This window comes from Pogona vitticeps, chromosome 3, assembly GCF_051106095.1.
Source record: "Pogona vitticeps strain Pit_001003342236 chromosome 3, PviZW2.1, whole genome shotgun sequence".
NCBI lineage: Eukaryota > Metazoa > Chordata > Lepidosauria > Squamata > Agamidae > Pogona > Pogona vitticeps.
In genome coordinates, this window is record NC_135785.1 from 118509408 (window position 1) to 118525869 (window position 16462).

The 16462-nt window shown below is 38.2% G+C and overlaps 1 protein-coding gene across 1 annotated transcript in view; it reads left to right on the plus strand.

Moving 5' to 3' along the window:
* Positions 1-16462, plus strand: part of ERCC6 (ERCC excision repair 6, chromatin remodeling factor) — a 63109-nt gene that overhangs the window by 8158 nt on the left and 38489 nt on the right. Inside the window, exons 6-7 of the mRNA XM_020808773.3 lie at positions 12011-12139; positions 15057-15215. Coding sequence (XP_020664432.3) covers positions 12011-12139; positions 15057-15215 — 288 coding nt within the window. The remainder of the gene's footprint in view (positions 1-12010; positions 12140-15056; positions 15216-16462) is intronic.

Genomic DNA, 16462 nt, shown 5'->3' on the forward strand with positions numbered 1-16462 from the left:
AGTCCTGCCCTGAGTTCAGTACAGTTCAACACATATTATATCAGAATGTTATATCAAAAAGGAGAACATGTGGTGTGTTAAAATCTAAGAAATTTTATTTTAAGGTTTTTTGGACTTCAAACATGGAATGTGTACTGTATTATCAGATGTTATACATATCATAGGGTGGGAGAGAATGTTGGGAAATAGAAACATGCAACGTATAAACTTTGATTATGATCTTTAGGGCAGATGCTTAACAGATACTTGATACTGTATGTTTTGTACATTTCAGATGCTAAGGGACCGAATCATTTCAGAATATTTGTTTGTTTGTTTGTTTGTTTGTTTGTTTGTTTGTTTGTTTATTTGTTTATTTATTTATTTATTTATTTATTTATTTTATATCCCGCCTATCTAATCAATTAAGACTACTCTAGAATATTTTGTGGGTTCAGTTTTTCTTGATAGGTTCTTTTATGCCAAGGAAATAATTTACTGTGGGTGTGCCTGCTTACAGTTTTGCGCCCTTCTTTGGTCTGCAGAAATGAACCTAGAATGTTCACTTCTGCAGAAAGAGAATTGGTCAAATGCATGAAAGATGGAGTTATCAGTGGGTGCTAGTATACATGGCCTCTAGAACCAGAGCAGCATGGTTCTTATTGAGCACAAGGGGAAGTTGCACTTAAGTTGTGTCTCTGGACTTCTTACAGGTTGTCATTGTGGGCAGATTTGGTCTGATCCTGCATGACTTTTATGTTCTTATGGCTGCCCTCCACCTGCTTTATTATGGTGGTTGCTTTGTTCTTAATTTGTCAGGATGCAGTTTGCTGTGAACATTAGTACTCTTGCAAGTCTGCAGCTCCAATATTAGTTGATTATAGGACTACATAACTTTGGAGCAAAGAAGGCTACTCTGATGGTTAATGGGGAAGCTGATACTGAAATAGTTTGCTGGACACATTGCTGTTTTAAACAAAATTGATAATTGATGCACATGAATACTAAAAAGAATTAAAACATCTAACTTAAGAAAAGTTGTTCTTAAAATACAAGATGAATAACACATGCTGCACTGTGTTTGTCACAAAATAATGTTCTAGATTGACCTGAATCCCTTATTGTTGAGTTGTTGCTTAGGAGAAGCCCCAAAACTGCTTGAAAAGCAATAGGATATTTTCATGTTCACAGGAGAACTATGTTTTTCTATTCTAGGCCCCTCCAGGTACCTCTGGCTATAGAAACTGCAAGCTTTCTGAAAGATGAACTAAGGAATTAATATATGTATTAATTTGTAAAATATTTGCTCTTTTATTGAAAGAGAACTTTTTTTCTATTGTCTTAACTCAATATTAAATCATTTTTAATTCAGTGTTTTCATCAAGAGTAATTTATTTTGATTGAAAGTTTTAATATGATTCACAATTTAAATCCATTCAGACAAGTTTTTTAATAACGTTAAGATTGTAGCAATTTATCCCAGCTAAAGTCATACATTTCCTGCAGTTGCTAAAGTTACAATAAAAACCTAAATGAATTTTAGAAATATCAATAACTGTAATTGCCACCAACACATTACATCTCTTAAAATTTCATAGCTCCAGTTATTGTGGCTGTTAAACTGCAGCTGTCCACATTGATGTTGTTACTGACATTCCCCAGGTAATCTGGGCCATGGGAAATGCTGCTAGGAGATAAAATGGAGTGAATTTGTTCAAGAAACGTCATTTGCTCAGATTTACATTTTATTCCTTGTCAGTTATAGTTTTTGATAGGGAACAATTGGTTTGGGAGTATGACAAGTTTCACCCCCAAATGAGAGAGGCACTCCTCCTGGATTGATTAGTTGAGGAAGTCACTGTGTGGGGAGTCCCACTTACCTCAAAAGATGGAAAATGGCTTTTCCTTCCGCAGTGAAGTTTTTGAGATTGTATTGGGGAGATGGTCCTGCATCAAGGTGAAGATATTATGCCTGGAAAACTTGACAGTGAGCCAGCTGTGATTCTCCTCTGAACATCTGAAGCACAAGATCAATTAAAAATTTTGTGATTCCAGAGGGAGACTTCAAAACAGACAAACAAGGGAACTTTGTAGTCATTCTGTCTTGTCGTATTTCACAGCAGATTTTTCTGAGGGAGAGGAAGACTTTGAACACTAATTTTAGAAAGAAAGATGTAGTGGGAAATGAGAGAATTTGTTTCTCTTATTATATGTAATTGAAGGTGGGAAATTGGGGGCTGTGTATTAGAGTAGATCCATAGAGATATAATGACAAACTGGTTTATGCTGAAGTGGAAGCAACTCCTTGAATGGGAGAAAATGGGGGAGTCGCATGCAAGCATGAAGATTCATGTCACGCTAAAGTACAGCTTAATTTTGTGCTCTTAGTCTCACTAATTGCATTTGTCCTTGTCTATTAAAATTTCAGTCTCAAAAAGATTTTTAATTGAGCTGCCAAAATGGGTGTGCAGTTTTGTTTTTAGCCAGTCTCCAGAAATGGCAAAGGCTCTCTTCATCTGAAAATACCTGAATAAGACTGTTTCTGCTTTACAGTCTCTTTTTATCAAACCACTAGCAGAATGGTAATGGGAGATTTGTTGCTTTGGAGCTGTCCTCTGGGTTCCCACAGGGTACAACAGCATTTTTACTCCTACTCGATATCCCTGTAGAGTCACTGGGAAAGATTATTCAGAGGTTTGGGGTTTAATATAATCAAAGTGTTGATGAAGCCCGACTGTTTCATTTTCAGCTGCCAGTCTTGATTCTCAGTTAGTGCTTAGGGAGTAGGAGTGGTGTGATCAACTGGATCAAAGAAAATGGAATTGAACCCAAATGGAAAGAAGTGGACAAGGTTAGGAGTCCTCATGGTCCGGAGGAGGTGAAAGTGGCAGTTATTATTGATATTTCCTCCACTTCATTGTATTTACAGTCTGGGAGTCCTTCTGGCATTGCTTCTTGTGGAAGATCACATGGCACCTCTGCCCAGGAATACCTTTTCCAATTTCATACAGTTTGTAGCCTGTGGTCCTTTCTTTTTCAGCTTGATGTAAAATTGGTGAGGGAGCTATTTTGGCTTGTCTTGGAGACTGTGGGGTTCCTTTCTGAGGGGGGTGGTGTTGATGTGACTGTGCCAGAGATGTAGAGATTGCTGTTGTTGAAAGGTGGGGAAAGAGTTGAGGAAATGTAGAGAAAGCATTCATATCATAATATGCCTTGCAACTTCAGTCTTCCAGAAGTTCTGTTTTTTCCCCAATCTTACTTTCTTGAATTTTCATCTGAAGACTGTGATCTTTGTAGGTTATCCTGGCCACTTGAAGGCCACGAGGACTTACCTCAGCTGCCACTTAATTCCGAGTTTGTTGATCATAGACTTGTACAGCTGGAAGGGAGTCTGGAGATCATCTAGTCCAGCTTTCCTGCTTCGTTCATGTTTTGCAATACAAGATGTTACAACACTTTTTTTAAAGGGCTGCTCACCCTCTGTTTAAACTTGAGATCCCATTTTTTTCAATGTGTTTTGTCACTGAACCACTCTCACTGTTGGGAAATTTTTTCATTCGTACTTGCGTACTGTTGTCCCAGAGTTTATCCACATAATAGCAGTAGCATCCAATCCGTGTTTTCCCATCTTCTCAAGAAGGATCTCAGTGGAATCCTTGTCAGATGCTTTGCTGATATCAAGGAATATTCTACCTGTGGCATTGCCCTGATTTACTAAACTAGAAATATTAACAAAAGAGAAAATTACTCTCATTTGCTAGGACTTATTCCTGACAAATCCATTTGGGTTGCTAGCAATGAAGGCATAACAATCACAAGATATTGTATGTTTTTTATACTTCCAATGTGAATAGATGGAAGATCCTCAGATGCTTATAGGCTGATTCTCAAGATGCTCATAGATTGATCATGTAATGTTGTTGTCTGTTGTAGAAGTTTGCTTCATGCTTATTTCAGGCTGACTGTTTTCTCAGTCTACTTTCCCCTCTCCCCCCAACTCCTTGAAGATGAGACAGCTTTTACTTATCTCTTTTCTTGTCACATCACATCCCTTCTCCAAGAATTCTTAAAGATTGCGAGCGATGGCTGTGACATAACAGAGACCAGATTCAATGAAACACTTAGTAAATTAGCAAGATTTTAGATGTTTGAAATCCAGTAGCAATACTTGCTTTCTAGCATTAACGGTTGTATCACCCCTTTATCCCTCCTGGTTCCTCATTGGTTCCAGTTGCTATGTGTCTTGGGTGTAATGACTCAAATCAAGTAGCATGGCAATATATCGCCACTGCTTGTCTCTCAAAAGACTTCTTCATTGAACATCTGCTTCTGCCTGCCTATCACAGCCTTTTTATCCCTGATTGTTCGGATACATCATCCTACTTCAGACTTTTGGTTGTGACAAGTCTTGAACTCCCACTTTAAGAGGGAGCCTTTTCCCTTTCTTTCCTTGTTTAAAACCATTCTTTTCCCAGTTGCCTTTATTCAACATCCTTCCAATCTTCTGTCTTCACAGGCAACTGGCCCCCAGTACTTGTTGCTGTAACTTTCCCTTTTCTCAGTATTATATTTCCGTAGACAGATCCCTACTTATTCTGTATTAGAAGCACAACTCCTCTTGTGGAAGAAGGTTGAGCTAAATAAGTGTGAAGTAGTTATTCTTTTTTCAGTACAGTAGTCCACAATTATGTGGTCTTTCTCTTTTCCCTCTGGGAGTATCTTGCTTCTCAGAGACCTCATATCTTCCTTTTCCATGGAGAATGGAAAGTGCATCAGTAGTTCATCTGAGTCCTCCTTGAACGTAGCTCTTCTGCTGATTAATTGAGCATCTGCCGACCAAACCTGCCTTCCATGTCCACTTCTAGTACATTGGTAGTAGTTTAGTTGGCTGCTGCTTTTGTAGCGAACTCCTTAGTCACTGAGTAGAGGAAGGCAGGTATATCCAAAATTTAAATCAAAGAAAAATGTATAGGTGTGCTGAAGTAGCAACTGCTGTGCTTTGACTGTAACCCTGTTCACACCATGTTTTATTAGTACCTGCTTTGTTTGTGTTTAGTCGTTTAGTCGTGCTTTGTACCACCCCATTTCTTAAAGTTCCTGCTGCTGCTGTAAGCCCTCAGTTAATTTCCACGATCCCATTTTTTAAAAACTATGTGATCTTGAATAATACAATGCTTTACGAAAGGCTTTATTTGCCGTAAGCTTTTGTAGACCACTTCATTGGAAGTGAGAGAGGGAATCCTAATACTAAGCTCAAATGCCCAAGTCCTGGTGTCAGTTGGTTTTACTCACTAAGACTTGATGTACCATACATTTTATCTGTCATGGAGGGAGCCATTAGAGCGACCCCACACAAGTAATAAAAAGCCAGATCGGAAGAGTAACTCATTAACTCAATTCACTGAATGAGAATGATCATTAAGGGATTCTTGGCTGTCAGAAATTAAAAATGTATTATGTTCAGAAACACAAAGTACATTATGTACACAGCATGGTTCCCGAATATCTTTTGAAAAATCAAATTGTGATCATCCAGCTGTTCTGTTGTTCTTAGGCTTTTTGCAAATAAAAAAGAAACTTGTCATGGGGTCTATGAGTAAAAAAACAGAGATGGCAGTACCATTGTTGGAGCATTAAATCGTCTTTAAAAGGCATGTTTTCAAGACTGCCAGTCTTTATCGTGCTTTGCCTGACAAAACTGGTGATGTGGGAGTGTATGTGTTTGTGTATGCTGGCAAGAAATGGGCTTTCTGTCTAAATTCAATTCTACTGTATACTGATGGTGTTTTTCTTTGTATGTGTGTTGCAGAAGTCAACATGCTTGATCCCTTGGAGGTAGTCAGGCATCCTGAAGTTGGTTCAATATGACACCTCTAGTTCAGGCGACTTTGACTTTCCTTCTCTTGAAATCGAAATGTTCCGAAAGTGCTAAGTATTTCTTATACAGCACCTTTGTAGTGTCAGGCCTTCCTAGAAAGTTTGGTAATTTCCAAAGAAACAGCTCAGTTGTTCTGTCTTAATGTGTTGGTAAAAATAAATTAGAGGTGGGGAAAGTGTTACAATATTTTGCATTTTGTGTCACGTTACTATTTTGTACACATATATGTATGTTAATTAATTTAACCATCAGAGCATATTAATTTAAATGGAGAAAATATGCCAGACTAAATTTTTCAAACCTTTAGCAGTATACTGATGGAAAGTGGTGATTTTTTTAAAAAATAACTATTTTACTGATAGATATTTTTTTATTCATACAAACTTAAAAACATTAAGACTAACAAATAATTAACAAAAACATTACAAACTAAACATCTATCCTTCCCCTATGGATCAGAGATTTTACCGTCATCTGGTCATCGGAGTGTCTTCAAAGGACTCCAGTGAGCACTGGTTCGCTCTAAATTGATTTTCCCCCTAAGTTCCTGTCTTTTTCTAGGCTCAATTATATATCAACTTCCAGCTTTGCTTTACAAAGTCTCTTGGTTGATCCCGTAGTGCCTCTGAAAGCATATCTAGTTCTGCAGTATCCAATAGCTTCTTTAATAACTCATCCAACATTGGTGTCTCTGTGTTCTTCCGTTTTTGGGCCCAGAGTAACCTAGCTGCTGTGAATATAAACAGTAAACTATATTTTATTTTCTTATCAATTATTTCTGGCATTATATTCAATAATAACATTTCAGGTTTAAAACGTATTTTTTTTTTTGAACAGTCCCTTTTGCCACTTCCCAAACCTGTGTCCAGAATTTTTTGGCTTCTTCGCATGACCACCACATATGATAATACAGTGGTGCCTCGCTTAACGAGCGCACCATTTAATGATGAATCCACATAGCAACGCATTTTTTGCAATCGCTAATGCGATCGCATTGCAATGTTTTAGATAGGGAAAACATCGCATTGCGATGTCTTACAAACAGCTGATCGGCGGTTCCAAAATGGCCACCGGGTCAACAAAATGGCTGCCTGCAGAGTTTTTGTGCCCTGCCCTCACTTACCGGGCGGTGAAAATGGTGGCTGGATGGAGGATTCCCCGCATAGCGGTGAGTTTTTCCCCAATAGGAACACATTAAACAGAGTTTACTGTGTTCCTATGGGTTCCCCCCTGCATAGCGACGTTAATCCTGGAACGGATTAACGTCGCTATGCGGGGCACCACTGTAAGTCCCTGGATTTTTTTACATTTCCAGCAAACATTACTAATCCCTTCTGACATTTTTGCCAATCTTACAGGAGTAACATGCCACCTATGAAACAATTTAAGGATATTTTCTCTAAGCTTCACTGGCTTAATCATTTTATGATTCTCTTTCTACATTTTTGTCCATTCATCCATATCAATATTGTACCCAAAGTTTTGTGCCCATTTTACCATTGCCTCCTTCACTTTCTCATCCTCTAAATTGTATTCTAATAAGTATGTATACATTTTTAAAATTATTTTCTCATTAGTATAAATCCATAATTTATCCACTTGGATTTTCCCCTCAAAAAAGTCCCTAGTTTTATCCTTTTTGTATCTTGATTCTAATTTCATCATTGACCACTAATCTGTAGCAAGGCCCAGTTTCTCTCGATCTTGTTTATCTTTCATATTCTGGTCTTTAGTTAATAAGTCTTTATACGTGAATTACGCTCCCTTCTGATTCAATACTTTCAGTGTAAATGGTTCTATTGGTGCTACCCATATTGGAATTTTCTTGTAGGTTTCGATTTGAATTTTTTGCCATACTAAACAGAGCACCTTCCGTGGAAAATGTTCTCTGAAGTTGTTCTTTGCACTTCCCATACCACACATATGCATGCCAACCCATTTTTAAATCATGACCATCCAATTTCAATAACCTTTGATTTCCTAACTTTAACCATTCTTTAATCCACACCATGGCACGTGCCTTATAATATAATAGCCAATTCAGTAATCCTGAACCACCTCTTTCTTTTAAGTCTTGCAATATTCTGAGTTTTATTCTTGGTTTCTTGGCCTTCCATACAAATTTCAAAATCAGGCTGTCCAGGTCCTTGAAGTATTTATAATTTAATAAGATTGGTAAATTTTGAATTAAAAATAACAGTTTGGGTAATATCATCATCTTTATTATCGAGATTCTTCCCATCATTGAGGTTTGTAGCTTATTCCATTCTTCCAAGTCTCTCTGAATTTCCTTCTGTGCTGTAAGATAATTTTCTTTCATCAAATTACTTGTTGTTGTTTTTTGTGGTAATAACTCCTAGATATTTCACTTTTTTTACTGATACATTTTCATTTAGCAGTTGCCACTTGTCGTAACAATGATTACTTTATCCACTTTACTGTCAGTCCTAAGAAGCGTAGTAAAAAGGAATATTCAGAGTTGCAGCTTAGAAACATCTGGAGGTTACACTTTGTTCAGCCTTGCTATAAAGCCTCAAGAACTATCTCGTGTTACTCATGGAATAGGTTATAGCTCTCATTTTGTTGAGTAATCTCATAACCAGACACACTGTTAAATAAAGTAACTGTCTCCATCATATCTGCAGTAAATTACACTAGATTTTGCAATATGAAAACAACATTACCAGTTATAGCATTACTTTTTATCTTCCGAATTGGCCTCAGTACATTCTGTATGATATCTTCTATGTTCCATTGTACCATTGACTCTGTACCAGTACTAGAAAGTGGTTTAGCAATGTGTCCCCTCTTCAGCAGTGTCTAAAGACATGGAAAAGAGCTCTGTTTATCTGAGCCTTCTTTTTTTCATCTTCTCCTGATGTAATGACAGAAAAGTCCCCCAGTGCACTGACTTTAGGAGATTCTAGTGTTACAAGCATACCTATCACATGCTTTTTGTAAAATTGTGATTTTGAAGGAAACGGTATTCGAGTCAGCCTTATACAATTCTTCCAAAACAAGAATTATATAATTTTTTAAAATCACTTACTCATGGGGTAACCATAAGTCGCGGGCAACTTGGTGGCATATAGCAACAACAACATACATTTAGATTCTTGGAGTGATGGTCATTATGTAATTGAAGGAGGGCATTTGCACATTTTTGGGAATTCAGAGGTTGGAAAAGTACTAAAAAGTCTTTAGGAGTAAGAACAAAAGAGCCAGAAATTCTCAATAAGAGTGGAACATGCTCATTGACATAAAGTACTACAGTATATGACTTTATGTAGGAGGTGTGGAGACTGGAATGTAGGCTGGCAACACTTCGTTATACTTTTTTCTCCATTTTTAACATGACATTGCCTCAAAGTGTTCAGGGTAGCACCTCAGCTGCCTCTTTTTCTTTTCAACAGTTCTGTGAAATAGCTGTCAAATGATTAGTCTTGGGTCATCCCACATTCATTTAGTCAGAATCTAGTGCTCTGTCTATTACATTGCACTGGCTTTCAACTACATGACTGCATGAAAAGCTAACAAGATGAACTGTTTCCGCCCCCCCCCCCAAGTAGATTGTACAGAATGTAGTTCCATACTTTGAAATTAACATACTTATTAAATCTGTCAAAGAAGCTGATTGAAACTCATGTATGATTTCCAGGTGGTCTGTCTCTGACATAGGCTAAAACATCTGCTGTGGTTTGGAGACTTGGTTTTTCAGAAGTGCCTTCAGAACAACTAAGAGCATTTTAGACCTCAACTGTCCCTATAGCAGTGGTCACAAATTGGTGATGAGGTAGACTGAAATCTCTACCACCAGTTGAAGACTACTGTAGTTCTCTCTGGATAAGGGATGGGCCATTTCAGGGTTGCTGGATCTGTTTTGTTTCATTTTGACCAGAATCTCCAAGTTTCACCAGAGAAATAGGTGCTAAAGATGTGTATAGAAAGTTAAAAAATGTAAGTTAATTTTTTTTCACACAAAAATCTCATACTTTGGGATGGAAGAAGAGAGTCCTTCTGGCTGCTGCTGTTGTTCATTGATAACCAGACATCCTAGCTAATCTGCTGCAAGTCACCCAGGGATCTAATGGTAGATCCAGGTCTACCCACCCAAGTGCTCAACAGTATGGATCTGTTCATCTACTGAAAAGAACCAATGCATCCATCATGCACCAGAGGGCACCCTCTTTCCTCCCTTTTCCAGAGAGAAAATAACTTATTTTATCCGTTGGAGGCAGTTCTTACCTTTAGAGATTCAGTCTTTTCTTACACAAACTTGCAACTCGTTAACTTCTTGGTAAATTAGCTTTAATCACTAAAGGAGATGCACCTCCTCTTTCTTGGAAGACATGGTTCAAAGCTAAGTTGTGTGTATTAGAGCAAACTTTCCATATCTTCTAATGCCCATATTTCTTTGGTTAGAGACTAAAATATGCGACAACATCTGAGCCTGTCTATTAGAGCACACAGACTGAAACTTCTACCGGTATATCATAAAGGGAGCTGCTGTTCATTCTGGTTTAGAATCTTATTTTAAGCTTTTTAGTTTGACGATTGCAACTTGAGATATATACATTCTTCTTGTTTTGGCCTCCAGTAAACCAGTGCTGTAAGTTTTTGAATCTTTTTAAAAAATCTGATGGACTAAAGATGGCATTGAATGCGCAGAATGGATGGATGTAGATCTATCTGAAGTCAAACTTCTCTGCTCACTTTGAACTCTCCCATAGCTGGCTGCTGCAGATGATTTCTTGTTTCTGATATGGAGACAGCAACCTGATAATATTTTGTAAGGAATGGCTTAGCTTGTTCATTGCAATGTCTCTCAAGAAAACTCTTTATCAATTGTGATGCAGAGTTAAATTAATGCCTCCCCCTGACTTACTCATCTGTCCATCTGCCATCTAATTTGGGTTATCATGAAAGTGCAGTGAAATTGTTGCTGTTTTTGCTGGGTGTAGATGTTTGTAGTGGAATATCCTGCTTCACAAAATTCTAGGAGTTCTGCTTTGTTTCTGACCCTGAGCTAAATTCTCCAACAGCATTTGGTTCTCCTTGGTTTCCAACTTTTCCATTCTAGTCACCTGTCATCATTAGCATTGTCATGCTTTGGTGTGTGATAAATTTCCTTCTGGATGCTTGCATGAAAGCTTTCAATTTCTTCTTCAGCATCTACAGTTGGAGCATAAGGTTGAATGATGGTTCTGCAGAGAATTTTTCCAAGAACTCTGATTGATATTATTCAGTCAGACCTTACATTATAGCCCTTAACTGCTTGTGCTGCATCTTGCCTCAGTGTTAGAGCTACTCTTTCTTCTGAGTTTGTCATTTCCAAAATAAAACACTTTGTCGTTGTTTGTCTGAAAATGTCTCATTCCTGTCCAGTTAGGTTACTCACACCACATATTATAATGCTTAAACATTCTATTTATCTCATTATAATATCCAGTTTACCTTAATTCATACAGCCTGCATTGCATGTCCCAGCAGTATGTTTTGTGCAGCATCAGACTTTCCTTTCACCTCTTTGCACATTGGTCTCTAGTCATCCTTTCAGCTTTAATCAGTTACTTCATTAAGATAGCTCTATTAGTACTTGACCTTTGCTCTTCTCTGGGAGCAGGAAAAAATACTAAGTTTTGTCCAAAAATATTACCTGTAGTTTTTTCACTGCTCAGTCTTAGGGCTGCAAAAGTCCTTTTAAGGACAGCGCCAACCAGGCTTTGTTTAGGCCTGACCTAAATTATAGATGCGAAAAGCTCTTTGCGCCGGTTAATTCTTAAACTAGGGTGGATTGATCCTCTCAGGAAGAACACGTTTCATTTTGTTCTAACGGAAAATAAAAATTATAGGCTGTTCCCTTAGAAAGTGGAAATATGCTGTATTTCCCAGTGTTTCTCACTTACCTTCATAGCAGCTCTGTTATGTTCATTTTGCAAGAGGGAACTCAGCCAGATAGCTTGCCGCCCATGAGACTCCTCAAGAGTATAAGATTAGGATAATATCTGAGACCAGGTTTCCTGTGCTGAATCCAAAACAATGAGGTTTTTTGCATCGTAATGTCTGTTTTGCAGATTTCCTTTTTCCTCCTATGCTAGCTATCTTGTTCCTCTATGATGTTTCTTATGCGGTAATCCTTGCTCTTAATTTCAGGAAGTGGCGCAAACAACAACTGAAAGACAAGGAGGCAAGACGAATGGCAGGGGAAGAGTCTGAGGAAAGTGATACTGAATTTCCCGAAGGTTACAAAGTTCCAGGCTTTCTCTTCAAGAAGCTTTTCAAGTATGTGAGCTAAAGTACTTGCAACAATTGACTGTTAACAAAAATAGTGTTCTCCTCCTTAGATAGATAGAAGTCTCTCTCTCTCCCCTCCTCTCATTTTGCTTTACCATTCTACACTGGAGTAAAAAACTTTGTCTCTGAGAGAGAGTTTTCTCTCCCCCGCAGCCCAATGCTACCAGGAGATCAGCCCACAGGGCATTATCTGCATAAAACAGGAGCCTCCTTTCACCCTATTCAACCTGTCCATCTTTCCATCCAGTCACTACAAGGTATTCAGAGTTCATTGTCAGGCACTTTATTTCAACACTTGGTTGAGCATGGCCCTTTGAGCAGTGTTTAATGGAGCCATCAAACTCCCAGCTAGGTTAACATATTTCCTATCAGTTACTATGTGGACTTACAATATGTTATGCTGCTGAGACCATTATTCTAAAAATGGATCTATGATCGGGGTAATCCAAAGGGAATTCAGCTAAGACAGGCAACTAAAAATGAGTCTTGGCAAGATTACCTTCCCTAATGAAGGGTATCCCCAAGCAAGTGTGAGTCAGCTGGCAAAACTTCCTGAGTGGTTAAAAAAGATCAATTGAAGTGAATGATTTGTCTGACTTGCTCCTTCTCCCCAGTAGAGAAAAGTAGCTTTAAAACTGATCTGATTAGGAATGGCTGGATATTAATTATAGTTTTGTTCAGGTTCTTCCTTCCTTTCTCGTGATTCCTTCATCAGTTTGCAGATTTGTTTGAAGTCTCCATAAACGTTTGTAGGTAGTTCCAATATATTTTTATGTAGTTTTCCCTAGTATAAACAGTTTTGCAAATAGGTTTCCTTGGTATAAAAATTCATTGTGAGTTATTTTTATTAATGCATGCTTTATATATTTATATATTTATTTATTTTTGTTATGCATTGGAAATGTTTATATGCTCTCCATTCGAGGAGAATAACTTATTTTCTCCATCCTCCCTACTTCAGACCACATTTCCAGGACAAAGTTGGATCCTGAGGAAGACAAATCAATTCCCAAATGAGTTTATATTTGTGTTCTCTGAAGCCTGTATTGTTGTCCAGGCTTTAGAATTTTCATTATGGCTGAACTGAAAGAAGGGCCTCGTAGATCATTTTCTGCCTGTTCTTGCAATTACACAAATAAATTTGGAAATGGATTTAGTGAAGGAAAGGGGGACTGTTTTGCTTTCTCTTGTTGTCAAAAGTTCTGTTCATTTCATAGTAAGAATGTGTGGAATAAGAATACTGATCTAGTCACATTTAAAATAGGCCCTAACTGAGCAGGGGGTTGGACTTGATAGCCAGAGAGACCCCTTCCAACTCCAGTATTCTAAAATTCTCCACGTGATTTTCAGAAGTATTTGATGGGATATTATGAGGATTCATTCTCTCTTAAATGAGAGATGATAGGCAGGTGATTCATTTTAGCTTTTCTTAATTTTAGACCACCTTTTATAAAAGCAGGTCAACTGACAGAATCCTAGGGGTAAGTTTGTTGTGCCCATTTAAGTTGAGTGCATAGTCTCAGTGGACTTCATTTGGTATTGCAGAGGGCCTTAGAGATTCAGGTACATGTACACATGTGTGCATGCGCGTGTGTGTGCGCGCACACACACACACACACACACACCTCTTTTTCATTGCATCATGGCTTCTTCTTTTTCATTATTATTATATGCCTGATCCTAAAATCCATTTTGCAACTTAAACTTGGTGTCGGGTAGCTTATTGCTATAGTGGTGCCTCGCTTAGCGATGTTAATTCGTTCCAAAAAAAATTGCTGCCAAACAAGAACATCGCTAAGCGAAATAAAAAAGGCCATAGAAACGCATTAAAATGTGATTAATGCGTTCCTATGGGCTTAAAACTCACCGTTGAGCGAAGATCCTCCATAGCGCCGCCATTTTCGGTGCCTCTTAAGCGAGGAATCCGTGCCTGAAAACAGTGGGCGGCCATTTTGTTTACCCGGCAGCCATTTTGAAACCGCTGATCAGCTGGCCAAAAATGGGGGCTTTGCGATGATCGCTTCCCTGCGATCATCGCAAAGCTATAATACCCCATAGGGACCATCGCAAAGCAATGGCAAAAAATGCATCGCTAAGCGATTTCGCCGTAAAACGGAGTGATCGCTATGCGAGGCACTACTGTACTAGTTTCCGTACTCTTAATCTGCTTTCACATTCCTTCTTTTCTGCTTCACTTCTAATTTATACTAAATGCAGTCATTCCCTTGCCACTCCCGCCTTTAACTTGTCTTTACACAGATCTTGCCTGAGTAGTATTTATGTTAATACTGATGGGACAAGATAAATCATTGATGTAAGCCATAGTCAACTGTACCTAGTAGATAGCCCTTGTCTCACACTCCAGGGGGTATAGAAATTATATTGTGTTTTCTACCTTATTCTTGTTAAGTCACATGTGACACCATCTTGCCATTGATAATGCCATTAATTTTTTTTAAAAAATCCTCTCATTGGAAGGAACATTTACTACTTGTTCTTTTCAACACTGCCCTCTTAGTTTTGATGCCCCTACCCTGTCATGTTCCATTATATTGTAACAATTGTCCAATATGTTCAGCTGCTAAAACCATTGTAGTTTTGGTTTGAAGAAATGCCCCCGGGGGTGGGGGTTACCGCTTTGCTATCTATATTTTTTCTAAAAGACACCCTCTAATTATCATGGTTTGCTTTAATTAGAAGTTCTTTTAACAGTGCTTCATGAATGCATTTATCACATCTAATGTCCAAAGGCATAAAAAATGCATGACAGGGTAAATATCGCCCTCATGTAAAACACATGCAGCATGTTACGGTAACTAGCTTTCAAACCTTATGAATGACTAATTCATGAGTTATTTCTGTTGTGATCTCTGTTTGCCTTCTTCTTTTGCTTTCTTATTTGTAGGTACCAGCAGACAGGTGTGAGGTGGCTCTGGGAATTGCACTGCCAGCAGGTGGGAGGAATTCTGGGAGATGAGATGGGATTGGGCAAGACCATTCAGATAATTGCCTTCTTGGCAGGTCTGAGCTACAGCAAGATCAGGACTCGTGGTTCAAATTACAGGCAAGTGCTTTTCTGCAGACTGTCAGTCTGTGGAGCTCAATTAATATTTCATTGGATGTATTGCTGTGGAGGAGGGCCCTGTGAATTATTAACAACATTTCAATTACAATATTCCTTTAATTCTTTTAGTGGGGACATCAAAGGAAAAATTTTACGAGACAATGGAGCTGGAGGGCAGGAAAAATTAAACATGTAACACTCTTAATGAATTCCAGGCATTGATGCTTCATTTTGCAGATGAGCCTCACCAGATATTTTGGGTCGATACGGTGTCTAAGGTTAGATAGCACAAACGGATTGCTTACAAACTCAATTATGTTAATATTGATAGTTTACACAATATGGAATTTTCAATTAGATGTAATACCTTTAAGTCATTTTATTACATTTTACGTTAAAATACTTGCTATGGCGAGATACCTACTGACTACTTTATAGGAAATCATAAGGCTTTGTTGATGATGAAGGTGGCATTCAGGAGTAAGCAAGGAAAAATTTCAGCAAAATCTATTTTCAGGTTAGCACGATAAGGATTTATTTTACTTTTGTAATGACAGTCCAAATAGCAATGTATATGTAGCAATCAGCCCAGCAATGAGAACAGCCAGGAAAAGTGTCTTGATATTCTTCAAATAGGTGCCCTGGAATTGAGATGTCAATTATTGGAAATTTAGAAACAGAGTGAATGGGGTGGAATTTCTTCAGGTTGGAAGAGGCAGGGAATGGAAATTGGAGGGAGGGAAAGGGGGAATGAGATATATGCAGTGTTTGTTTCATTGTCAAAACTAAACTGAATTTATTGCTTGGTTGTTATGTGCTGTCAAGTCTCTTCTGACTAATAGAGACACAGCAAGGAGGATATTCTTTGTATGGAAAATGTTAAAGGGTCAGTTTTCCATTGCCACTCCATGGGTAGTTTCCATAGCCAAGCAGGGATTTGAACCAAGATATCCTGAGTTCTAGTCTGTCATTCTGTTTACTATACCACACTGTCACTCTTTTACAGCCTTAGCAACATGAAATGCATTATTGTGAGCATCTGGTAACATAAACGAAATCTTAAAGAATAGCTTTTTTAAAATTAATTAACGTGGTGGGAACAAAAAATACCGTGCTCTGCGTCTGGATGTTGGAAACTTCTCTTGGGGGTCTGAGTGCTGTACCCGTAAAACCAGAATAATTGATGTAGTGTACAATGCATCTAACAATGAGCTGGTGCGCACAAAGACGCTGGTGAAAAACTGCAT